This window comes from Emys orbicularis, chromosome 12 (genome assembly GCF_028017835.1).
Source record: "Emys orbicularis isolate rEmyOrb1 chromosome 12, rEmyOrb1.hap1, whole genome shotgun sequence".
NCBI lineage: Eukaryota > Metazoa > Chordata > Testudines > Emydidae > Emys > Emys orbicularis.
In genome coordinates this window covers 35,689,139-35,716,286 of record NC_088694.1, presented here as the reverse complement: position 1 = coordinate 35,716,286, position 27,148 = coordinate 35,689,139, and the positions used below count along the sequence as shown (strand labels likewise).

Genomic DNA, 27,148 nt, shown 5'->3' with positions numbered 1-27,148 from the left:
TCACACCATGAATATTTGAGTCTGCATGTTCATATTGGTACCCTGCAGCCAGGGGAAATTGGAAAATTTGGGAAAACATTGGAAATGTTGGAAAAAAATTGTGGACATGATTATGTTCCCCATTACATCTGTATGAAACTGGAGTGATTCCAGGAACTAAAATGGATTGGAACAAAAAACTCATCATTACTCCTCTTATTTTCTTTCATTTTTATCTATGTTTTTTAAATCAGAATTTACCAGTGAAAAACATGATCAAAATGTTCCATTTATCCAAAATATTGTTTTCTGTTAAAAAAAGGTGTTAACTATTTCAACAACATTTTCAATAATGTTTTCACAAAACATACACTTAGAACTTAGAGATGAAAAATGATTCTTCCCCCACAAAACTGGGTTATCATTTTTATAACCCCTCTATGCATCAAAGGCCTTATAGCATGATAAGAGCTTGGGGAGATGGCTTTTACCACAGGTGTTAGGTGCTTGTGCTTTTGCAGGCTATTTCTAGTATGGAGGCACTGTGTGCAAATGCTGTGATGCTATAGGCTTTATTGATTGAACATTAATTGTGCGGCAGGAGACAAAGGCATCTGGCATCACACAGAGCAGAGACTGATTGAGCAATAATTCACAACAGCAAGCAAAGAATGATTTATATCAAGAGAGAATTTTTCTTTGACTAATGCACAGAATCAGAATTGCTGAACTAATGTGCAGTCAAGTTACAGGGTTAACTCGCAGGCTAGATACTCATGCTTTCATAGCAGAAGCTGAGATTCCTCTCCCCACTGTGATCCCAAATAATGACATTTTCCAGCCAGGTGACAATTCTGTCGTTTTCAGAATCTACTGGGTGGCTTTAACGTATGCAGGGCATAGATGAAAAAGTCTTCTTAAGAGCTTGCCTTCTTGCTGCAGCGAGCCACAATGTGTTTGATCTCCTGCAGAATCTTGTCTTTGTTGTTCAACACATTCAGCCTGGCTGACTGGAGGAGTTTGTGGACGTGTCCCTCATTGTAGAGAAAGCGAACGGGGGTGAATTTAATTCCCCATTCCTTCACATAGCCTGAAAGCAAAGAGAGAGAAGATGGGAATGCGTTTTTAGGATGAGGATATTAATGTTACTAATGTAGTGTCAATAACAAATACTACTATTATTAGGACTGAAAACACAGGTAGATGTCTTTATGGATATTTTGAAGATTCACGTTTAAATTAGTTCAAATTAAAACAATGGATGGGATATAGGGCCAGATTTTCAGAGGTATTTAGGTGTGGAAAGATAGGCGACTAATGAGGTTTTTGAAAGCACCTGGGTAGGTTAGGTATCTAATTAACGTAGGCACTTTGTAAATCCCACTAGGTGCTTATCTGCATCTGTAGGCACCTAAATACCTTTGAAAATTGAAATGTTACAGTTCAGCACAGAAAAAACAAAACAAAGCAGAGGCTAGTAACAAATATTCCGTATGGCAGATAACTCCATAACTACCTACTCTGTGATTTCTCCCAAATTCTTCTTAAGTTTCTATCACTGGATACTCTCTAAGATAGGATACCGGACTAAATCGATGTGACTTATTTTCCCAGTGCCTATGTCCCTTTGCTATGCTACCCCAGTGCAAACCAGACTCAGCTGTATTTAAGTCACCCATGTAAGTGAAATAAGAGTGAGGTCAGGACCCTTTAAGAAAGTTGGCGTGACATGAAAGTTACCTGGGCAATTCACTTTGTTGAAAAGTGGGAAATGCATGATGGTAGGAGCACCCTCTCCTCTGAAGATGTAGCAGTCGGATGGGTTATCTGGGTCTTGGAGCAATTTCTCATCCACCTTAGGAAACGGGATGCAGTTTTCTTCACAGTATTTGGCAGCTTGCTTGAGTGTCTAAGAATGAGGGAAATGTGATTGTTTTATTTAAAAGAACTGCTGCTGTCCACAGAAAGTCAAATACTCAAGACCAGGTAGCTCAAAACACAAAAAGTCTCACTTTCTCTCTAAGGACTCTAATAAATTCACTAAGCAGAAAACCTCCAGTGGAAACCAGACCCTCTGCTCTTGGGATAGGAAGAATGTTTGTGTAGCAACACATGGCTGTCTACCCAGAGACCCCCCTGACTGGGATTTCCAAAAAGCTAAAAGGAGCAAGAATTTTCCTCCCTGGAAAAGTCAATAGGAGTTGGGCACTTAACTCACTTAGGTGCCTTTAAAAATCTCAGCTCACAGCCATAAGACTGGATCAAACATGGCACTTTGACTCCAGTACCCGAGCACAGACCTATAAGGTTCACAGCAGCTCACAGCTGTTCCACAGGGATAGATCTGAGTGGTTCAGTAGGACCCGAAGGAGAGCTCTGCGTAAACTCAAAACCTTGTCTCTCATACCAACACTAGTTGGTCCAATAAAAGATATTACCTCACCCACACTGGTTCAGTAGGACACATTTTCCTCTATGGCTCAATATTCACCCCAGTACTCATCACATCAAAGCTCAAAGCCACCAAAGTTTCATCTTTCGGTTAACAGATTTCCTTCCCTGTGGTCACTATGGGGTGGATTTTCAAAGTCACCAACTCTGTTGCCTGACTCCCATTGATTAAGGCACCAAACTGTCCATTGTGAATTTGAAAATCTCCTCCAACAGAGATCCATTGGGCCTTGGGACACCTCACAAAATACTAGATTTGACTCAACTGTGCTGACCAACTTCCTACTTGGGTGGTTGGATTCTTTCCACTAAACATTCCCCCAGCAGGTTCAGAAGGGTCTGGGATTCTTTGCTCCCTTCCTGTCCTGAACTGTTCTCCAGCAATGAAGTAAATAAAATAATGTTTGTTTTTTAAAGATTCTAAACTCCTTTTTTGGACTCTTGTCTCCTGGGGTCAGGGACAACATATTTTTTCTCTGTTCAAACATAACCTGGCACAATGGGCCCTCGATCCTAACTGGAACAACAGAAAAAATGGTAACAATGATAGAAGTTACCTGAAACGGATCGAAAGGCCCATAGTCAAAGGAGAGGATCAGTTTCACTTTCCTGTCCGGGCGGAGAACCAGGGGGTAAGCACAGTTTATGGCTATGCCAGCATCAACCAAGGAGATGACTTTCTCGTTCACCAGCTCAGGGGTGTCAATACCAGCTAAAGGAATGTATCCAAAAATAGAGTTTTAATACTAAGAGATTAGAATCTGCACCTGCCCAGTGGCATGCGAACAACATTTATAAATAATATTCACTGCAGCTGTGCTTTGGTAGAGTCTGTATTCTGTGCCCATTATACAGTATAGCCACCACTTCCCCACCCCCACCCTCTGCTGCCCCTAGTGCCCTTTATACAGTATAGCCGCGCCTTCCCCACCCCCACCCTCTGCTGCCCCTGGTGCCCTTTATACAGTATAGCCGCCCCTTCCCCACCCTCACCTTCTGCTGCCCCTAGTGCCCTTTATACAGTATAGCTGCCCCGTCCCCACCCTCTGCTGCCCCTAGTGCTCATTATACATTATACCCCTTTCTTATTCTTAATCCTTGCATCCACTGGCCATTATACAGTACAACCACCAATTTCTGATTCCTGCTCCCATCTACGGGGCATCATTATAGGCACTGCTGGAAGCAGCACCTATAGTTAAGTTTGCCTAACACTTCCCATTACCCTGTTTTCTGTTTTCAATTTTCTTATGAGTTCAGGTGGGGGGGATATTATATAACTGTGTAATTAAAGCTATATCATAATGCCTATGCAGAAGGCAGCTTTACTGCAATTTCATGGGCAACCTTAACTCTGATCTGTCCTAATCTTTGAGTGCTTGACTCTGCAATCTTAACATAATATTTTGTACACAATAATTTGGATTGGAAGTATTAGATTTTTATCGGTCAATAAACATGGAGATCACCTTATATATACCAATGAAAACCTATTTCCACTGATAATCAAAATGTACTGATAGGCAAAGTAAGAAAAAGGCTTCTTGAGAATTTAAAGTCAAAATCCAGTGATTTAGACTTTTTAATTACGGTAGTTATAAATTAGACTAGCAAATGAATATTAAAAACAGGTATGATTTATTGAATTAAGAATATTTAGTTTGTATATTTTGACATGTGATGTTGACAATTTGTGTTTTAATGGTATATAAATTCACTTTTTGACTCTCAGTGTCTACTGTCATTAAACAATCATTTGAATCTCCCTGTAGTTTTCAGTAATTGTGAAGATTTAAATCAATAAAAATAAAAATATAATGTTTAAAATCCACAATTCCATGCAGCTGTGAAAATTTAAATTAATAAACATTTTTTAAAAATGCTTAAAATAAACATTGATATTGTCTGTCAAAATTTTTTAAAAAATAAAAATCAAATTCTTCCAATGCTAAAAATACTGTATAGGAAGACAACCCTTTCCTATAGGTTTCTGTGTGATATATTTACTGTCAAAACAGGATCCTAGGAAAGAGACATCCATACCACAGAGTGACTAATCCGTATTTTACTTACAGCATTTGTAAAGAAAGTTACTAATGATTCCCCATTTCCAGTGCAAGAGATCGTAAGTGGTTTTAGACAACATCCTAGCTAAATCCACTGCCGAGCCTGTTAGAGGGCACAAACCAGAATTAAAATATCAAATCTGAGTATTAAAACATATTCAGGAACTTCTGAAAATCAGAGTTTCTCTTATCTCGTATTTGCTAGTATAGACAAGCAGCTGTGGGGAAAATTACAGTTTATCTTTTATGGAGCAGAAACTGCAAAGCAAAGCTGATTCTAAGGAAAGTAAAGGGAACTCTTTCCTGAGACAGACAGGAGCTGTGGTATTCTCAGCATCCTGGATCCCACACTGTGCCACATAATGACCCACACTTGCTTCTCTGGATTAAGATGCCAAGTTCTCCCCTTCACAAAACACCTGCTGGAAGTTATAAATCATTTCCTATATTCCACCATGTGCGATATGTTGCCTAGTTCTGTTAGCTGCTGAATTGAGCTGTGTAAATAACGGATTTTTTGGTTCCATGAACAAAAAGACAATTGTAATTAAAAAAATGATTTTTCCCCCCGAATTTGTCAGCGAACAGAAAAAGTAAAAAAATATAATAATTTTAGGTAGAATGAAATGTTTGGTTTGACTCACAATTAAACATTTCATTCTGTTTCTAGAGTTTTGAAAGGTGTTTTTTAAGTGAAATTGAACACAATTTCTAAATAAAAAGGTTATTTTAAACCAAAACATTTCACTTTTAAAATGTTGAAATGAAATGTTTTGTGTTTGCTTGAAGTGCTTGGAAAACCTCAGCTCAGGAACAGGGGCTGGTGCATGTCCTCCCCACATTGAGGGAGTGGCAGACTGGGTTATAATGACTGGTCAGGCTTCTGATCAGGGCAGGATGGTATGGTTGTGGGGCCCTAGGCTAGGGAGCTGGGGGGCATTGGCTGGAGCCTCTCTGTTCTTGGTTCATGAGAAGCATTCATGTCACTCAGCTGGGGCTGTCCCTGCCTGTGGATGGCTGAGTAAGTGCAGTACCTGGAGGGCTTTGCAGCTTGTCACAGCATCACAGTGAGCAAGGGAGCCCAGGCTGGTAAACCAGAGGGCCCAGTGGTACCCCAGTTCCAGGTTGCATCCCGGGGAACCCATCACACACAGTCAAAACAGACGAAATGGTCAAAATCGAAATGAGCCCCCTCTCCCAATAATCATTTTGAGCCAGTCTAAACATTTTGGCCAACACAAAAAGGGCTTTAGATGCCTAAATGCTTTTGAAAATACCACCAGGCACCTAAGTACCTTTAAAAATCTGATGCTAAGTGACTTAGGAGCATAAGTCCCACTGAAAATCAACAGGGCTTGTGCTCTGATCCCCTTTACATGCCTTTTGAAAATCCCACCATACACCTGTCATGATACCTCCAGTCCACATCTGTAACGCAGGAATAATCACGTTGCCCCAGCTGAAATGGACATTCTGAAAACACATTAATCAATATTGGTGAAGGGGCCCAGAAACTTTCATAAAGGGCATGACTCAAAACCCTACACATAAATAGGGCTAGTCCGGAATGGCTTTGTCCTGAGCAGACGTCTGTCAAAAACTGACTACATGAGAATTATTTTTCATGAGGCAGTGTGCACAAGACCCAAGGGATTTGTTTAATTCAAAAGTGCACTCGGCGTTAGTCTTGTCTCACAAAGGCGCCAATAACGCCTCATGCAGCCAGTGTACAAGAGGAGATTCAAACTCAATGCACAGGGGATTCGAATGACTTACCTACGCCGCTCACAATTTCTCCAGTAATTGAACTGTCCATAGTACCTGAAAAATATATTTGGGTTATCAGTCATTGCACCTTATCACTGACCATAATACAAATCACCTTGGAAACAAAATTCAGGGCACAATAAGTAAGGCCAAGTTAACATTTCCTGCAGGTTGTATCATAAGAAAGAAAAAAAGTGGTGGAACTACGTCTAATATACAGTATCTTTGATTCTTCTATAAGGCTGTGCCAGTACCTTGCCACTTTCCCCTTTGCAATATATCCAAATTTACCCTTTGGCTAAAATCCTTTTCCCAGGATCCACCATCTCTGTAGCTTCCCTGATGCACAGAGCCCCTCCCCCAACACACACCACACTGCAATCTGTCCACATTATAGCTGCTAAATGACCTTTGCTTGGATTCTGATTAGCCAGTGTCCTCTTTGAATCTCCCCACTGCAGCCTGCTTGCGTATTAGAGGTTAAAATTCTCTTCCTCTTTTTCAACGCCCCCTCACAATTTCATCCTTGACTACTTAGATAGGATTCTAATTCTGCTTCTGGCTTTGCCAAAAGCTTTCTCTGTGACATTTGAGAAGTCGCTTAGGCTGGGCTATCTAAGGAAGTTATCACTCATATCCCACTAAAATTCAGTTTTAACTTGTTTAGATTCCGTTGAATTTCCCAACTTTATTTCTGATTGGACCCTCAGTTTCCCATCCTGAATTTTCTTAGGGTTCTCAGATACTTTGGTGGTGACCATCAGAGAGTTGCCTATATTAATAAAGAAATATGAGCTTCACACAAGGCTTTGGTCCTGAGCACATACTCAGCAAACAGAGAACATTACTCATGAAGATCATTTATGTCATTAACAATCTGGATATGATTATCCTCTCAGGCAGGAGCAGATCAGAAGCAATTCCACAGCTGTCAATGCAGCAGTGCTGTAATGAAAACATGTTAGCTATCACTTTACTTGTAAGGGGTTTCCTAGTCATGATTGTAGGCTACAGGGGCTCTGAAGGAGGCATGTGATCTAGGTTTTTCAGCAGTCATTCTGGAAAAAGCCAGACTAGATCAAGGTGGGGAGAGTTGTTCCTCTCTGCCTTAGGTAGCAGCTTGCTTTTTCTCTGTTCTTGTTTTCTGTGTGTGAAGGTTCTGGATTTTAAAAGACATAAAGTAATATTAAATTGCAGCCTTCTAGCAAGAGTATTTAATGTTTTTTTTAATCTAACTTCTCTGTTTGAATGCTGTGAACATAATAGCAGTTATAGCTGTAGGGTCAGGGCCAGAGATCCAGGAATATATAAACTACCTGGTGAAAAGGTATGTGGTGAAGGTCCTCCTGGCCCACTCTGTAAAGCACCTTCCATATCACCTGAAAATGTCATAGGAATTTCCAGTCATTTCACACAGCCAAAGACAATAACACAAACATCTAAGGGCTGGTCTACACCTAAAACATAGGTAGACTTAGCTACTTTACTCAGGGTTGTGAACAAGTCACACCCTGAGAGATGTAGTTAAACTGACCTAAGCCCCAGTATAGAATTCTTCCATCAGCCTAGCTACTGCCTCTCGAGGGGGTGGGTTAACTACAACGATGGAAAAAAACCCGACTGTCACTGTAGGAAGTATTCACAATACAGTACAACAGCACCATAGATGTGCCACTGTAGCATCTGTAGTAGTGTAGACAAGCCCTAAGAAACAACACTCAGATTACGATGAAGATATTCATCAGTAGCCCAAGGACAAAAATATGAGTTGAAATACCGCAGGATAGAATCTTCCCTCCTCTGCCTGTAATCTGGGTTCTCCAACATTTTGCCAGTTTTTTTTCCTTTTCATCTTATGAAAAATTATCCCTTCCTGTGTGTGCACGTGGCTAAAATCAATGCCCAGACATTATCATTTCCCCTCTCAGCTACTGCATCCTCTTCCTCTATTGCCTCCACAATATATTCATTAATCCCCCTCTGGTAGGTTCAAAGTTTTACCCCTAATATCATCTTCCTCGACTGGCAATATGGGCACATCAGCATTAGGGCTCATGGAAAGTATTCTGTCAAAACTGTTTTAGCTTCAAAATTAGGGTGTGGGTGTGACATTGCACTCTATATAATTTTATGAAAATATGCTAATGAGTATGAATATAATGTAATTGGAACATGCTTCATGCAAAAGGTCTCTTGTAAGGTATCATTACAAAGCTTATAATCTACTGAGTGTGGTCATTCTATTTGTATAAATGTATCACTCTGGTATCTGAAACTAGAAATATGAAATATAACTCTGAGGTCCTATTGTTGTTATGCAAAGTGCAGGCCATTAATGGTGGTTTGGAATCTTGATGGCTCCCATTAACCAGGACAAATGACTGTAGATGGCTCTGTTTTACTTGTATGCCTTCCTGTATACATGTCTGCTGGCAAGTGGGTAATGAAGTCTTAGGCCTTGGCTACACTTGTGAGTTACAGCGCTGTAAAGCCGCCCACAGCACTGTAACTCACTGAACGGCTACACTGGCAAGGCACGTACAGCGCTATATCTCCCTGGGTACACCGCTGCAGTTACTCCACCTCCCCGAGAAGCATAAGAAATACAGCGGAGTGGCTACAACTCTCCCCTGTGAGTGTGTACCAGGAATCAACCTGCAGCACTGTACTGATCACCTTGTCAAGTGGCCAATCCTCTCCATTGTTGTGACCGGCTGCAGGAATGCGGAAGTGCCAGTTTCAAAGCTCGTACCACAGAGAAAAAGCAAACAGTTTGCTGTTTGCTTTGAGTGAGTGAATGAATAAGCAGGGGGCCGGGAGTTCGGAACTTGCTAAATAGAGTGCTCACGCGCTCCAAAAAGCACTCTCTCTCCCCCCACACTCCCTGTCACACTCCACCCCACCCCCCCCATTTTGAAAAGCACGTTGCAGCCACATGAATGCTGGGATAGCTGCCCATAATGCACCACTCCCAACACTGCTGCAAATGTTGCAAGTGTGGCCACGCCACTGCGCTGTCAGCTGTCAGTGTGGTCAGACTGCAGCGCTTTCCCTACTCAGCTGTACGAAGACAGGTTTACCTCACAGCGCTGTACAGCTGCAAGTGTAGCCAAGGCCTTACAGTGACATGTGATCATGCTACCTGAACTGGAATCCATCTTTAACCTGGTGCTTTTCCTTTGAGAAGGAGGGGTGGGAACTCAGAGGGACAATGGATTCCCGCCTTATGCAAAAGATATATAAGTAGGTGGAACAGAACAAAAGGGGCTGCAATCATGAGAAATCCCCTAGCTATCACCTGAACAGGAACAAGGGCTGTACCAGGGGAAAGGATTGTGTCCACACTAGGTGTCCAGTCTGTGAAAGAAACTTATTGAAACATCTGAGCGTGAGATTTTATCTGTATTCAGTTTTATTACTGTATTAGGCTTAGACTTGCGTGTTTTATTTTATTTTACTTGGTAATTCACTTTGTTCTGTCTGTTACTACTTGGAACCATTTAAATCCTACTTTCTGTATTTAATAAAATCACTTTTTACTTATTAATTAACCCAGAGTATGTATTAATACTGGAGGGGGGGAGGAAACAGTTGTACATCTCTCTCTATCACTGTTATAGAGGGCGAACAATTTATGAGTAAAATGGATTTATTTGGGGTTTGGACCCCAATGGGAGTTGGGCATCTGAGTGTTAAAGACAGGAACACTTCTTAAGTTGCTTTCAGTTAAGTCTGCAGCTTTGGGGCACATGGTTCAGACCCTGGGTCTGTGTTGGAGCAGACTGGTGTGTCTGGCTCAACAAGACAGGTTGCTGGAGTCCCAAGCTGGCAGGGAAAGCAGGGGCAGAAGTAGTCTTGGCACATCAGTTGGCAGCCCCAAGGGGGTGTCTGTGATCCAACCCGTCACAGTGGGGAGTTTGGATTCTCAGGGATATTTTTATGAAAATCCCCCAAATGTCAATGAAAACAGAAATTTTATATTTTTAAAATAATTCCATTTAATTAAAAAAGCTATTTTTCACACACACACACACACACACACACACACACACACACACACACACACACACACACACACACACACACACATGACCTGATTTACTTTGTTGATTAGCACCATTGTAAATTCAATAGATAAATAAAAAAGATATATTTATATATTTTCTTCTTGAGCCATCTTTTGTCAAAACAGAGAATGTGAGTGTTAATATTTATTGTAATGGATAACCAATAATCACAACGCAATCGGCCCAATCCAGGTACAAATCAGAACTAACATGACTGCTGTAAAGTACAACAGGTACTTTATAGGTTTCTAGGAATATAGTGCTATAGGTTTCTAGGAATATAGTGCTATACTGAAACATGTTAATAGCTGCCATAAGTGTTTTCTTTGATCTGAAGACCGCCACAGATCTTTTCAATGGGTCTGCCATGCATCCTTCAGACTCATCAGAAGACATATAAATCAGGCTACTTGGGAAATGGTTTTCCCATTCTACAAGAATTTTGGAGATTTTCAACATTTTCCTGCCTTGAATTGAGATAAATAGTCAAGATCTCAAAATGTTTTGCAAACCAACATACCTCACCACAAAAATCAGTTCTTATCAATTGAAACATTTCATTTCAATTATTTTGAAATGTTTCATTTTGACTTTGAACTTTTAAAACTTTTCCCTTAGTATAAATGACGTTGAATTTCAAAATGAAAAGTCATTTTCAACTGAAAAAAAAATGAAATTTTTTATTTAAAAGATGCAAAAACAATGAACAGTTTCAGTTTTAGCAAAGTGGCTGAAAAAAAAACATTTTGTCAAAAACTTCCGAATCAGCTCTACAATTAAGAACATAAGAACGGTCACACTGGGTCAGACCAAAGGTCCATCTAGCCCAGTATCCTGTCTTCCAACAATGGCCAATGCCAGGTGCTTCAGAGGGAATGAACAGAACAGGACAAGCATTGAATGACCAATCCTCTGTTGCCCATTCCCACCTTCTGGGAATTACACCCTTTTAGCAAAACAAATGCATACAGTGGAGAGTATTTCCTGCCACAGATCAGAGTTCAGACATGCATCCTGAGGTGTTTTCCTGCTTGCAGATGCAGAGGCTACAATACTGGTTGAAGACTGGGAATCTCACAGGAAGAAAGCTAAGAGAAGGAGTTGTAAATGTGACCCTGAGAGGAAGCTCAGCGATAGAGCTGCTTGGGCATAGAGCTCATTAAAGTGGCAGATTTGGGGATTTCTGAGCAAGGAAACTGCTGAGTTTTTTGGTTTTACTCTGTTCAGGGAGACAGATTTTAGTGTATATATTTTGTAAATAAAGAAGATTAGACCAAATATACCTGACTTGTATCATCTATTTTTCCTCTTAACAAAATGGTCCCAAAGGTCCCAAATATTAACTAACAACTCAGGACAAAACAGGTAGCCATATGTATATACTTACTGGCTTCAGGTTCAAGGGTGGGTGCTGGAAACCCCTCCAATGTTCCTTCCCAACCACCTGAAAATGTCATTTGGATTATCAGTCATTTCATGTAGCCAGGGACAATCATATAATCAACTGGGAAGCAACATTCAGATTACAGTGATCAGGGTCAAGTCAATATTTTCAAGTTTCATAAGAAACAAAATTGGTAGCAATGAGAAGAAATAAAATTTTCTTTTAGCTGAAACAGCTTTTCAACCAAAAATAAATTAAACCAAATGAAAATTTCTGCACAGCAACATTTTTTGGGGGGTTATTTCAAAACTTATTTTTTCAGTAAATTTGTTTCGGTTTTGGTAAAAACAATTATCGCTTTTTCAGAAAAAAAAATTAGTGAAATATTTTTGATTTCTGGTATTTCAATGATCAACCAATATTTTTTCCCTCTCAAAAAGAAGACTTTCCCCCGGCAGGGTGGGAATGGCCCTTTTCAGACATCAGCAGTACAATGTAGCACCATTCACTTCTCTCTCGCCTTACCACATAGGCACATATGGTAAGTAATTCCACTTGTGTGATTGGAGTGACCATGGACTATAATGACCTACTTTCGTTAGCCACCGAGAATGGTGAATGCGATCCCCTGTTTCTCTTAAAGATACCAAAGAACATATCTGAAAAAAACAACAATTAGGAGAGTCAGTCATTTCACAATACATTGACAATAATTCAGTCCTTTAGGAAACAAACTTTAGATCACAATGATTGAGGAGAAAAAATATATCGATGAAATTATAGCACATCCATTTCTGTCTACTCCCCACCAAGCTTGTCACGAAATCTCTATCTTGTCACTATTTTCTTCATCCCATGTTGAACATCCACTTAGCGTGGCACTGTGTCCCCCTCTGAAGGTGCTTGGGACACTTACAGATGTTGATGTCACCTCTATTTATGGTTGAACTAGAGGAGACCAAAGTGACACTTGGAGTAGGAGTAGCTTATATATCCCTTCCCGTATGTCCATATGGCTCAAACCATCATCTAGACCTCATTACCCCCCATTTGACTTATTGACTAATTAATTAAGGGTTTTTTAAATATATAAAATTATAGCTGATGTAAACATTTTGATCAACATTTTTTTTCCTGTCTGAAAATGTGGTTTCATCAAAGTTGAAATCTTCCATAGGAATATATCAGTTTTGACCTTTTTAAAAAAAAATGCCCAGTAGGAAACTATGAAAGGAAACAAACAACAAATCAACACAATATGACACTTTATTTCATTTTTTAGAAATAATTCCCCCCCCCATTTTTGGCGTTTGAATTTTCACTGTATTTTATAATCTTTTTCTCCCTTTTAATACTCCACACCTTCTTATTTTTTTTTTTTTTAACTCACTGGAGAAAGTGGAGGGTAGGAGTATATAAAAAGACATGAGAAATGTGGAGTAAAACCCAATTTTTCACACTTATTTTATTATTTTCCAACTAGAAAAAGTTGAGTATTTTTCCCACCAAAAATTGTGGTTTTCTGATCTCGCCTAATAAAGATTAAAAAGTCAGCTATCAGTCAGTCTAGAACCAATTCCATAAATTAAAATAGAATAAATAAATAAATTAGACAGTCTGCAGAACACAAAACACCCTCACCCTCAGCAGCATACACACAGAGATGCCCTTTGCAGTGTGCTGTAGAAGTCCCTAGAGCTGGGTTATTTCAGACCAGTGCAAGAAGCTGGTTCTGGAGCTGATGAAGAAGACACCACTCTAAAAAATCCCATCCGGCAGGACATACTACTGCAGTACCTCTTTTATACAGCACCTGTTCTGTTTAAGTTGAGGACCTGGACGCCGACTCCATTGTGCTATGAGGACAGAAATTGCCATACCTTTTATGACTTTTTCATTTTCTTCTTTGCTGCCAATGCAACTTCCCCACAAACCTGAAAAGAAGAAGGAAAAGAGTATAAAATGATTTGACTCTCTGTTTACTAGGACAGGCTCTGCTTAGGGCTGTTCAACATATTCTCTTCTAATTATTTTTCAATAGGAAATTGGGGTTTAAACAAAATGAAAATTTCAAGGAAAATGTCTGCTTTTATCAAAATATTTTTTCATTAGAAAACTGATTTTTTACTTTTATTTTTATTTATTTATGGTTGAAAATTGAAATGTTTTTGGTTTTCAGTAGGTTTTGGACAAATGTGTTTTGGTTTTCACTGGTTTGCCACTGAAATTTTTTATTGTGCAGGATTTTTTTGTTTTGTTTTGTTTTGTTTTGTTTTATGAAATGTCAAATTTCCCACTGAAAATTTTGATAACAATTAAATAATATTACATTTTCCACATTTCACTCATTGTTCTGTTCACTCCCTCTGAAGCATCTGGCACTGGCCACTGTCAGAAGCCAAGACACTGGGCTAGATGGACCATTGGTCTGACCTAGTATGGCCGTTCTTATGTTCTTATTGACATGAAATGTTTCAACTGACCTGAACCAAAATGTTTTTTTGGATTTTTAGTTTGTGAACATTTTTGAGATTTTGACTTTCTGTTCTGATTCAGGAAAGGAATTTCTATTAATAACTTGAAATTTTTCCCAGCACAGGAAAACTGTTTTCTGCCCAGCTCAACTATCTATATATAAGCTCGATGTTATTATGTACGGCATTCGTTCGGTGTTAGAAGAAGTGAGTGAATGGAAGGAGGGATGAGAGGGTATATGTAGCTGGAATGAGAGCTGGTAGATTGTGTGGCTGGACACTCTCCACACTTCTCTATAATATATGTAAATATTACATATTTACATTTTAGAATTAAATGGTTGACTTGCGATATCTAGCCATCTAACCAGCCTCAGTTCTCTCTATCTGCAGGGATATGAGCATTCACCTTGTAGGTAACTCATGTTTTTCTCTTCTTTCTGCTTCTTTAGCACCCCATTCTTGTATTCACTTCCAAAGTATTCCATGGGTACACTTGCTCCATAGCCAAGAAAGCTGGCTTCATGGGGGGTGAACTCGAACCAGGTTTCTGAAAAATAAGAACAAAGAATATGGAAACAAGCCCAGCAATAGTTTTGAGGTGGCAGATGAATCACAGGAGGTATCCATAACTCAGTGGAATATGAGCGTGCTTCAAACAACATCTACATTAATAAAGTTTCTTCCCATCCACGTTGTCCCATCTTCACATTCACTCTTGACTCCTATTCACATTCTGTATGAAGTCATTGGTCCTCACCTCCCAATCCCACACCACCTGCGTCTCAGTTCAGAGTTCTTACCACTGAAGCTGAGCAAATAATGTAATTTTATTTCGGGGGCTGAACCAAAATCTCTGGAGAAATATCCAGTCTGGTTAAACTGAAAAAAAAAATCTATATTTTTGCCAAATTAAAAAAGTTTTTTTTTTTAAATCATTCTGAGTTGACACAAAGTGAAACTTTGTTTTGTTTTATTCAAGTCACAGAAAATATTTTAGTCAATTCATTTTTCCCTCCTTGATTCAGCTGTTTTCACTTATTTTTAATGGTCACATTTAAAAATTGAAAGACCCGTTTTAAATTGAAAAGTAGAAACAAAGCTCTTTAGAAAATTTTTCCCAACTGAAATTATTCATCATATTTAAAGTGACCTCAACAAACAGGGGTCTGAAAATGCAGTTTTCGGTGAAAAATCAATTTATTGAAAAAAATTATCCTAGCTCTACTTGATCACCCCTTTTGCTCCACCATTGAACTCCCTATCTCCCCATTATCTTCTCCCATTGTCATCCTCATGACATCTTCCAAGAGGCCCCAGCCATGCAAAGTTATCTTCAAGTTCCAGAAAGCCCACATGATCCACTAATTCATCTGCAATTCCTCCTATTGGTTCCACTGCATATAAGTCCCTCTGAACCCTCTCCAAAATGTGTAAACCACCACCTGGTCCCAAGCTCCATCCAAAATATAAGAGAAAAACTGGGCAAGTCTAGGGCTGTGCAGAAGTCGTATTTCCCTTTTAGAGGGAAATTCCACAGTTTTGACATTTGTTTTTGTTCTGAATTGGATTGAAAACAAAACAGAAACAATCAAAATTTCCTGCAAAAAGAAATGTTTAAGACAATTATGGTTTGGGTCAATCAACAAAGTTTCATTTTGATTTTGACTTTTTATTTCATGTTAATTTATTATTTATAAAACCTAAAATAAAATACATTTTGAAGCAAAATGTCACCTTGAAACTAAAAATTGAAAGACTTCATTTGGGTATTTTTCTAAATGATTTTTTTGTCAAAACTGACACATTTCCATGGGAAGTTTTGATTTTGTTAGAACATTTTTGACCAGCTCTAATCAAGCCTAAAAGTGAATGGAGAGATCGCTTGTGAGTTTCTTGTGAAATTATTCTTTCATGCTACTGGAATTTTGCTGTGTTATTAATGATGTTAGCTTCCCACATGCTTGAACGGGCATAATTTTTATTGCTAAATCAAAATAAGTAAATAAAATAATAAAGTGTGTCTCCACCTAAAAAGATATACTAATGTAAGAGGAAGGGAAAAAGAAAATGAGAGTGAGTTTGAATTTGAATTTTGCTTACAAAAAGTTTTCGCATGAAAAGTAGCTTTTTTTCAAAACCAAAATGTCTTGTCAGCAGTAGTAGATGTTGCCTGAGGTTTCCAGGTTATGTGAAATTTTCTGCCATAGGTTTTTACTGAACTTTTAAGCAAAATTTGTATGGATTTGTTTCACTAATGCTTTTCTTAATGAAAATCAAGATTTTGCTAAAGAAAATAAAATTAAAGATATGTTTTTGATAAAATGTCTAGGGGGAAAACAAGGGGAAAATATTGTAGATAATGTCATGAAATATGGAAAAAAGGTCCATTAACAACCCTGACAACCAGACAAAGATTTTAAATTTTGAAATTGTTTACCATTTTTTTTCCCATTTTTCAACAAGCTCTAAAGACAACCTTGGTGTCTCTGCCGTGAGGAGTTGCATGTTGATGTAATAAACTACAGGCTTCTTTACACTGAGATTATCTAGAGATTTGTGTGTTTGGTTTTACCTGGAGAGTATTCAGTTACTTTGCAGAAACTTCGCTCATCCACAGCTGCATAGATGGGGTAGGGATTATTTCCATGCTCAGATGCACCCCTCTGCTCCGACAAGTGCCCCTTGTCCAGCTGTGAAGACAGGATTTGATAGGTTCAGACAAACACATGCCTAACTTTAACCTATGATTTTAACACTGTCTATATTCCCTGCCCTGACAGCTCAGTACAAGCCTGAGCTCAGGGCACCAGCATGTTACCACATGCTGAGACGATAGCTAGACAGATGTGGAGTTTTCTCTCAGTTACCCAAGCGTATAGATGAACTAATTCAAGTAACTTTACTGAATTCAGCAGAGCCAGTCAGCATTTATACAGGTATAACTGAGAACAAACCTTCCTCAATGACGAAGTGGTCAAGCCATTAGCCTAGGACTTAATTCCCTGCTTCCCCTGCAGTCTCCCTGCAGGGATGGGACAATGCACAGAGATCCAGAAAATCCATTCAAGCATGTTCTGGGTGGAACCCAAAGCCTGTTTAGGGAGATTTCACACATCTCCCCTACTCTGAACACTAAGGCCGGGTTCTGACTCAGGTGTGAGCCCAAGACCTGTTTCTGTGCATGCACAAATCAGTCTGACTTGGCTCAGCATGTGCTCAGGACCCAGGTCTTAGGACCTGAGTAGAGGAGTGGGTCAGAACCAGAGTCCCACAGTGACTTGGGTCCAAGCCCTCTCATTTTGCAGTGTGGATGCAAATCAAGCCACAGACCTGAGTCGGAAGGTTGGGTAGTGCAGTATGACCACATTAGCATGACATCTGGGTCCGGCACCTGTGGGTACATCTGCACTGCAAAGAGAAACCCACGGCACCAAGTCTCAGAGTGTGGGTCAATTGACTTGGGCTTTTGGGGCTTGATCGGTGGGACTTAAAACACTAGTGTAGACATTCTCCTTTGAGCTGGAGCCCAGGGTCCGAGACCCGCCCCCATTGCCAGGTTTCAGAGCACAGGCTCCAGCCCGAGCTGAAACACCTACACCGCTATTTTAGCCCAGAAGCCAGAGCCCCAGGAGTCCAAGTCAATTGACCAGGCTCTGAGACTCAGCACTGCAGGTTTTTCTTTGCAGTGTAGACGTAATCTTTAAGCCCAGGTTTACACTGCAGTGTGGACATTCCAGCCCCGGCTTGGAAATGCCAGGTACACCAGCCTGGGTCCCACAGACCCAGATTTACAATGCGGTATAGACATACCTGGTGTGGCCTTGAGCAAGTCAAGCCAGGCCAGTTTTTAAAAGGTATTTAGACACCTAGTAGGATTTTCAAAAGCATGTAGGCTCCCAAAGCCCATTGAAATCAATGGGTGCTTGGTGCCTGCGTGCTCATCCCACAAGGTGATATCTTTAAAAATCTGGCTCTGGGATGCTCCGTGCCTCAGTTTCCCCTCTGTACACTTCCCAACCTCACAGAAATGTTGTGAGGATAAACACACTTCATGAAGAGCCCTGATACTTCAGTGATGGGGGCCAGACAATGACTTTAGAGAGTTACAAAACGGAAAGTTTTTCACCCACCTCATGTAACATTCCATAGACCACGGTATAGGCCCAGAACTCAGTCAGGGAATAGTTTTCATCCTTAGCTGCCTCGAGTAGCATTTCCGTTGCCTTTTTGAGGTTCCAGGTGGATTTGATAAGTGCATCACACATGTGTTTCTCCAAGGCCTGCAATTTCTCTGCCCAGTCCCCATTGTTGTAGAGAGATGACATACACCTATTACAGAGACAAAACACACACTGCAAGGGGAATGGGATGTGGGCTATTTTCCCCAGCCCTTTCAATCTCTACACAGTTATTTATTTATTATCATTCTACCATTGCAATGCATCTGTAAGCCGCAAGGATTGCGTGGCTGGCTAGCTGCTATGGAAAGCCATGGCCTCAGCAGAGATAAAATTCAAGTCCCCCAGGTCCTTATCAGACTAAGCAAAAGGAGAATCTCCATTAGCAATATGCAGGGTCCATGACACATAGTGTGAACAGCTCTGATTACATCCAGGACATTTGTAACATCTGCATAGCTGTCCAGCCCATCATGACTCTGCCGCCCTAATGCTGACGTCAGTGGGACCTTTTGTGCAGAAAGGTCGGGAGGGGAAAGATGGTTCAGTGTTTAGGGCGCTAGCCTACAACTCGGGAAATGTGTGTTCCACTCCCTGCTCTCCCACAGATTGTACCCCAGTCACTAATTCTCCCTGAGCCCTGGTTCCCCATAGGAAAAGGGAGACAGGCACTTCCCTACTGCATAGGGGTGCTGTGGAAATAAATATGGCAGTACTCAGATGCTATGTTAATCGGGGCGGGGGGAGATAAATACCTATGATAATTAGAAAGTCACCCACTTGTGTCAGTCTCCTGTTGAATTGCACCAACAGCTGAGTGCCTAACTCCCTTAGGCTCCTGTGTCTATTGCTACTCCCTGTACGGCTGTCAATGTGTGGCCCTGTTAGATCAGATGTTCTGAAGGACAGTCTCCTTCTCCACTAAGAAACTAACTCTGCACTCTATCCTACAATCTTGCAATCATTGTTGTCTCTTTTTGCCCTGAATTTCCCCATCTTGTGTTACATCCAGTCACTTGTTCCTGTTTAACGACCCCCAGTTATGTCCATTTCTCACTATTCCCATGGCACAAACCATTGTACACACCCTGCCCCTCTTTAAGGACAACTAGAATAAGGGACAACAGAAGGTACTAGGCACCATTCTGCTATCCTGCTTTCAGCACTAATGCCAACAACAAGTGTGCCAAAAATCACAAGTCAGGTCACATAAAATCCTGAGATTGGCTTAAAAATCATGAGCTTTATTTTAAAAACGTGGGTTCTTTTTATTTGCCTCTTGGCATTTTTTCTGGTAGGGTTCACATTTCCAAGCGTCTCTCCACAACCACCAAGGCTAGAAACTTATGCTTCATAATATCATGAGAGCTGATGCCTGGTTTACACTAGCCTGTCAAGTCAGCATAATTGTGTTGCTCAGGGGGGTGAAAAATCCATACTCCAGAGCGGCATAGTTAAACCGACTTAAATCCCTATGTAGGCAGCGCTAGGTTGAGGGAAGAATTCTTCTGTTAGCTTAGCTATGGTCTCTCAAGGAGCTGGATTAGCTATGCGAACGGGAGAACCCCTCCCTCTGCTATAGGCAGTGTCTATACTGAAGCGCTACAGCAGCACAACTGCAGATTCGCAATAACATTGCAAGAGCTATAAATATTAAATTAGAACTATAGGCCTGGGCCCCTATCACTTTTGCCCATCTAGAAATCTTAGGAGGGTCACGTCCACACAGGCTCTTTGTCTGTTAACCTGGGGCTTGAGCGTCTATACTCAGTTGTAACCCCAGGTTTGGAATTGTTGAACTCTGGGTCTTAACATGGGGCATCATGCGGGACTGAATTCAGCCACCCATATCCCAGACTTTCAAACGTCCTCCCCAAATGTAGCTGCATTAGCCCGTTGTTTGTGATGCAGTGTGGGAAAAACTTGACTGTCCACCAAACCTGACTGTCCAGAGGACAAAGGAAGACAGCCTGTGGGACATCTTTGGTGGACTCCCAGAGCATGAGTCCAGTGGGACTGCATCTAGACTGCAAAGCAATAGAGCTTGAACCCTGGGTCCTGCCCTGATTCAGGCTCAGACACTCCACTCTCATGGAGCCCTGAGACCCTGGGTCTAAGCCCTGGGTTAGCATGATTTGGTGTAGAGGGAAGAGGGCTTGAACTTGAGCCTGAGTTTGAACCCTGGGCTTACACTGCAGTGTAGATGTACTCGCACAGTCTCAGCTCCTCAGAAAATGGACAGACAGTGTTTTCCTATTGGTGATGGAGTACCCAGCATGTCCTTTGGCTAATAATAACAATGGCAAGAATTGTCCCTGGCTGTCAGTTCTATAGAGGGATACACTTTCACTCACACTTCTCTTGGCATGTGCCTACCATGTTGCACCTGAGACCCCACACAGATACATGATGGTGTCCAGGAGACCATGCTTTTGTAGCTCCTGCAGGGTTCCATGAAGGGCGATCATGGCCCGCAGACCTCCCCCAGCTCCCAGGATGGCAATATTGGGCACATCTTCCTGAGGAAGGGAAAAGACACAACAACATATAAAGTAGGATTACTGAGGAATCTCCCTTGTTCATGTAAATTACTTGTGTGGTATCTACAGTCACACACATGCCATTCCCACCTGGGACAACCCCCATCACGTAGTTTAAAAGAGTATCTTGTAGGACCCAATCCGGCAAGTGTTTACACCTGTGAGTGTCTTTATTTACATGGGGAGCTCCACTGGCTTAAATGCAACAACTCCCATGAGTAAAATTATTCACAAGCTTTCCTGATTGCTGCAATGAGTTCTGATTTTACCTCTTGATCTACAAGAATAACTGCAATAGCTGCTTCAATGTAAGATACGTATGTGTATAGTATGTATTACATGTATCATAACTACTGTTTCAGAACTGCTGGAAAATATTTCAACGTGAGGGTTTGTTCGTTGGTCAATTTAGGAGGTTGGGGGATGAAAAATGCATTTTTGATTAAAAGGAATTTTTTTATTGATACATGTTGGGGAGGTTGCCCAAAACCTGGGGGAGGGGAACCATTGTTTAACAACCAAAAACTGCAAAATATATATGTTTGACATCAGTGCCACAATATGTTTGGTTTTAGGAAACAGGAAAAAAAAATCAATCAGATTTGAGGTTTTAAAAGAAAACTTTTTTAAAAAATCTGTGGGGAAAAAAATCAGCATAAACGAAAAAAATAGAATAGAAAATAAAATAGATTTCCCAATCTGTTTTATCTGTCATTTATATTTAAGCATGCGTTTACATTCATCATAATTCAGCAAAGCTCTTAAATGTGAACTTAATTTTATCCATTTACTGAAGTCCCATTGGCTTCAATTTGTTTTATTCTACTGAAAAAAAAAAAACAGAAACAGACAAACAAACAAAAAACCACAACTTTTTGATGAACACATTTTCACCAGCTCTGCATGAGTAATTATTACTATTGTCAATGTTCCTCTACAATTCAATAAAACATTGATGGACTCCTACCAGATTACAGGGAATCCCAAAGCTATCCAGGCATTTCTTCACCTGCACCTTTCTGTTGCCTGTGCCTAGTTTTTCCCCTTCCGAGAGCTCATAGGAAATTCGGACTTTACCTTCACCCTGGGGGGGGGGAATGTCAAGAGAATTTATCATCTATGAAAAATCTGCCAGGGATGGGACAATGCACAGAGACCCAGAAAATCCATTCAAGCATGTTCCGGGTGGAACACAAAGCCTGTTTAGAGAGATTTCACACATCTCCCCTACACTGGAACAACAGGGGGAAATCTCCATGACGAAAAAGAGAGACAAGGTGGATGAGGTGATATCTTTTATTAGACCAACTTCTATTGGTGACAGAGACAAGCATTCAAGCTCCACACAGCTCCTCTTCAAGTCTGGGAAAGGTACTTCGAGTGCCACAGCCACATACAAGGTGGAACAACTTATTAAACATAAGGAGTTAACACATGTTGCAAGAAATCACTCAAAATCTCATATCCTGGGACCAACATGGCTGTAAGTACAATGCAAACAACTATGAGGAGAAGCTCATGGACACTTTCCAACACTTCCCCCGTTTTTCTCCACCACCACTCTGGGTGGTGAACAGACCCACTGACTGCAGCAGGAACACATGAAGGAATAGATTTTGCATGTGTCATCTGCACTACTTAATGCCTTCTCTCTACCCTCCACAAAATGATCAAACGTGGTACCTGCAGTGATGGTGGCAGGGCTCAGCTTGGTCCCCACACTGTGCAAAAAGTCGTGCTTGTGTGCAAGACCTAAGATCCACAGGCATGCTCAGTTTCTGACCATTTGACTATATGCTTCTGTAGCTTTTGGCTGCAGAGCGGGAATGAGGCTGTGGAACTTATCCAGAGTGCATTTCATTGAGCAGTGTAAATAGGAAATGGTCAAAATGAACCCTGCAGCTTGGAGTTTCAGGTGTATATTAGCTACCCTCAAATATAGCAAGATTGGGCCCTGAGTCATTATTACATAGCTACAAGGAAACAATGTAACATTGTCTTTGAATAAATAAAATACATAAAATTTCAGAATAATTTGAACAAAAAAATCTGGAGATAAAATTATTTGGTCGCCCTTCATATTATAAATAGTAAATAGATGTTATAAGCACATTAAAGAAAGTGATATAGACAGTAATAAGCACATCAGTGGAAGACATTATAGATGCTTATACCCCATAACTAAAACAACCTGTTGAGCTGCTGGGCCCTATAACAATTGGTTAGCCATTTATTCAAAAATGTATTTGTCGTTTATGAACTCTTTATGAGCTGTTTGTGAATGTACCCTAAACATTAAATATGATCAAGCATTTCAGCATTTCCAAGTAACAAGAGGTACTGAAAATGCAAACTATAAGAGGAATAGTATACCTGATGTTTGTGAAATATTTCCATCCTTGCTTTCCTGTTTCTCCGTGAGATGCCCTGGGATTTCAAATTCCTCCTTCAGTGACAAAGGAAAACTCCACCTCTTCCAGGACTTCCAAGAGCTTGGGACAACATCCAATTTATTCTCCCCTTGACTAAAAATATACAAGAGAAAATGAACATTTAATATAGTATACAAGAGAAAATGGGCATTTAATATAGTAAGATAGGCAGCACTGAAGTACTGGATCAGACTCTAGGTCCATCCAGCTCTGATTGCTACCATGCACATTGGCCAGTACCAGGTGTATTTCAGAGGAAAGTGCAAGAAACTCCAAAGTGAGTTAGTAAGGAATAATGTGTCCTTTTTGAAAATTTCTTCCTAATCTCTTCAGTCATATTGCTGAATGAATGGAGGTGAAGGCTGAGGGGGGGGGGAGGGGGAGGGAGAGAGAGAGAGGGAGATTTTCAAGAGATTTTCAAGCAAGCATATTTTTTCCAGGCACCCAACTCCTTCTGAATTTCAATAGGAGTTGGGCACCCAACTCTCATAGGCTCTGCTGAAAATCCTAACCAGAATAGCAATGTATTTCCCTCTTGCTACAAGACAACAGAGATTTCCTGCATTCGCACCCCTCCAATTCTTTTAAAGTTAATTATAAACAAAGCAAAAAAGCCCACTCCAATGTTATCATTGGCACTGTTTTCTGACAAATCCTCTGGAGAGAGCATACTCACAGAATGGACCCAGGAGAGAAGGACTGTGGGACACAGCTGGCAAGGTTGTTTTCAATGGATGTCAGGATATATATCTATACTGATGCTACCCTGCCTGGATAACTGCTGGCTCTCTGCATATATTGCATAGCCTTGGCTCTGAGTCACTCTCTTATCTCTCAGGTTTGATATCTGCCAGAAGATCCTTGTTTTATAATGTTTACTGAAGTGTTATCTGATGACAACTCAGCATGGCCTGCAAGCCCTAGCTAACTGCAGAGTATTGAATGCAATGCTTCGGGTGCTGTTCGGAGAAAGCAGGATGATAGCATGGGGAAAGAAACTGAAGCCAGCTCACGTGAAGCTGACGGAAATAAGGTTAATGTGTTGTAGATCACGATGAAGAGCTGGGAAGTCAGGATCACTGGAGTCCACGAGGAAGCAAGTGTATAATAGTCAGTGAAAACAGAAGTTCCCTGCATGATTCTTATGTGGTCGGGATGTGCTTTGGGACAGCTAGTCAATGATTGACCATGTGCTGTTGACATTTCCATTAGATGTCTATATCTCACTTAATCAATCCCTTGCCACTGCAGGGGCCTCGGGCATTGGTGCACCTCAGTCCTGTTGTAATAACTGGGCCTACAAGTTTGCCCTCAGTGTTAGCTCAGCTGTGGGGAAACAGATACAAGTTTACAAAATCTTCTGATCAGGCATAAGTATAAATGGTGATGGGAAACACTGTAAAAGGGAGACAGGGACTGAATTGGGTCAAACAAACATGCTTCCTGGTAAAACTCAAAAATGTATGTGTTAAAAATGAGTCCTGATTGCTGACCAAAATAAGGAAAGGCTGGGTTTTCCTGTCCATCAGTCACTTTTGGGGTCCTTAAGAAAAACGGATTTGGAAAGAAATGTGAGCGCAACAATTGATGACTGAAAGGAGGGGGAGGAGCGAGCATCACCATCATGATGGCCAACCTCACCATCTCCTAGGACGGCAGGAAGCACTGTGACATAATTTGTCCTTTATCATGACCCTCAGAGAAGTCCTGACTGGACCAGGCCAGGTCACAGACAGGGCCCCAGATGATACCACAACCTCTGTCAGCTCTGGCTGAATCGCAATCATCACCTGGGTTATGAGAATTTGACCCCCACTTTTCCCCTCTGTATCCATTTTCCTTCCCTGCCTTATTTCTTCTCTTTCCTATCCCTCTCCTTCTCCCTTTTCCTTCTGTATAATAAGAGTCTGGCTTAGCAAGCCCAGACTGTATATTTTGCAACACTGCTGTGAGCCTATGACCAGAAAGAGGTAGCTAAAAGCAGTGACCTAAAGAGCACAACCCTGGTACAAGTTTGCCCTGTCTGAAGGCTGCTGATAAGACCGCATGCTGGGCTTGCGTTTCTTCAGTGGTAATGTTGCAAGTGAGAGTCAACGCCACAGAGAGAAGCTGCATTTTCTCCTCTTGCTGTTTATTTTTCTCTCCCGTTTTGCACGTGTTTGTTTTCTTTGGTGTTCTAGGAAATGGGATCGGACTTTAACAGCAGCAGCCACCACAGCCCCATCCCATCTCAACTCAACTTCTTTTCTTTCCCCCAAAAGAACAGTTATTACCATCTCTAAGAGCATCCAAAAAACAGTCCTACAAGGGGTTTTCATGCTAAAGTCTCTTTACAGGTAAAGGGAATGGGAACAGGGAATGTTGTCAATTTGAAAGCCTTATTTAATACTTTACATTTCAAATACTTTAACTGTTTTTCCTTTTTTATGCATCTTTTATAAAGGGTTTAAATGATGTTTAATGGTGTGTTTGCCGTGGTGCTGAGCAGGCTGAGGTCTCTGTACACCAAACCCTGAACCTTGTTTCAAACTGCTTAATATTGAGGAGTACTTGTGGCACCTTAGAGACACATTTATTAGGGCATAAGCTTTCATGGGCTAAAACCCACTTCATCGGATGCATGCAATGGAAAATACAGTAGGAATATATATATATATATATATATATATATATATATATATATATATATATATATATATATGTATATATATATATATACACAGAGAACATGAATAAATGGGTTTTGCCATACCAACTTTAATGAGACTCATCAGTTAAGGTGGGCTATTATCGACTATTTCCCCAGGCTATTTTTTCCCCCTACTGTTACTCACACCTCCTTGTCAACTGTTTGAAATGGGCCATCCTGATTATCACTACAAAAGGTTTTTTTTCTCCTGCTGATAATAGGACCTGGAAGAGTGGGGCCCTGACCTCAGCTATAGTATCAATAATACTGTAATACTTGCACAGGGATTTATTGGAACAGTGCAAGTACCAACTCCAGCACACACGGGTTGCTAAACCCCCCAGATCAGATACAACAACAAAATAACATACCAGACAACAACTTAGCACTAAGATAAAGATGCAGAACCTTCTGTTGGTGGAGGTGCTGTTTGCGCTGATCATTACAATTTCCTCCCTTTAGTTAAATAAGAACTTTAAACAATAACTCCTAGGAATCCAGATAGTCTTTCATCCATGCAGGTTTCCAAGTTGGTCTGTCTGCTCCAGTCCTATATTCAGTCATGGAGACAACACTCATAGTGTATTTAGATTATCAGCAAGTTCAGGGCTCATGTCCTCTAGGTCAGGTCTATCCATTGTGGACAGACTGTTTGTTGAAGACGGCAGTGTGTTGAGATTCCTAGAACACTCTGACAATTCCTCCTCCACACCCAGTGTCCCGCCACAAGCCACAGGTACTGACTGAGGGGCATCAAAATCCTTCTCTGCCTTCCTGGGGGATAGTGGTTGAGCATCCTCAGTGTTTGCCCTCCAGTTTCTTCCAATGAATCTGTGCACCAATTCTCCATGCACTACAAGAAGCAAGTGCTCTCCCCACTAGGTATCAGCAAGGATAGTTTTGTAATCACTGTGTAAGGCCTCCTCCAAAAAGGACTAAGTTTGTTGTTTTTTTCCAAGCTGCCTTTTCCCACTTGCATAACCACACCTTCTCACCTTCCTGGATGGACATGTCATTCTCCTTTTTCCTGGCATTTTATATCTGGCATGCTTGCCACAAGATCATCTGTTCCTCCACTTTCTGAAGTGCTCTCCTCAGGTGACCGATATAAGACTCTG

General features: G+C 40.8%; 1 protein-coding gene across 1 annotated transcript; it reads right to left on the bottom strand.

The window, feature by feature from the left end:
• On the bottom strand, positions 1-23,306 carry LOC135887163 (cytosolic phospholipase A2 gamma-like). Its single transcript, XM_065414942.1, has 16 exons — positions 23,283-23,306; positions 21,877-21,993; positions 20,746-20,888; positions 18,322-18,520; positions 16,764-16,881; positions 14,598-14,738; positions 13,595-13,648; positions 12,308-12,373; positions 11,718-11,774; positions 7,580-7,642; positions 6,273-6,317; positions 4,504-4,599; positions 2,988-3,142; positions 1,720-1,888; positions 909-1,069; positions 1-42 (listed from the first exon to the last, which is right to left on the bottom strand). Exons 1-16 carry the CDS (start codon positions 23,304-23,306, stop codon positions 1-3), a joined length of 1,650 nt encoding a protein of 549 aa, XP_065271014.1.
• Between the last annotated feature and the right edge of the window lie 3,842 nt (positions 23,307-27,148).

Coding starts and splice junctions, on each gene's coding strand:
- LOC135887163 (XM_065414942.1), bottom strand. CDS start 23,306: ATGGAAATATTTCACAAACATCAG. Junction 4,600..6,272: donor AGAAATTGTGAGCGGCGTAG/GTAAGTCATTCG, acceptor GCCCTCTAACAG/GCTCGGCAGTGGATTTAGCT. Junction 1,889..2,987: donor GGCCTTTCGATCCGTTTCAG/GTAACTTCTATC, acceptor CCTCATTCTTAG/ACACTCAAGCAAGCTGCCAA.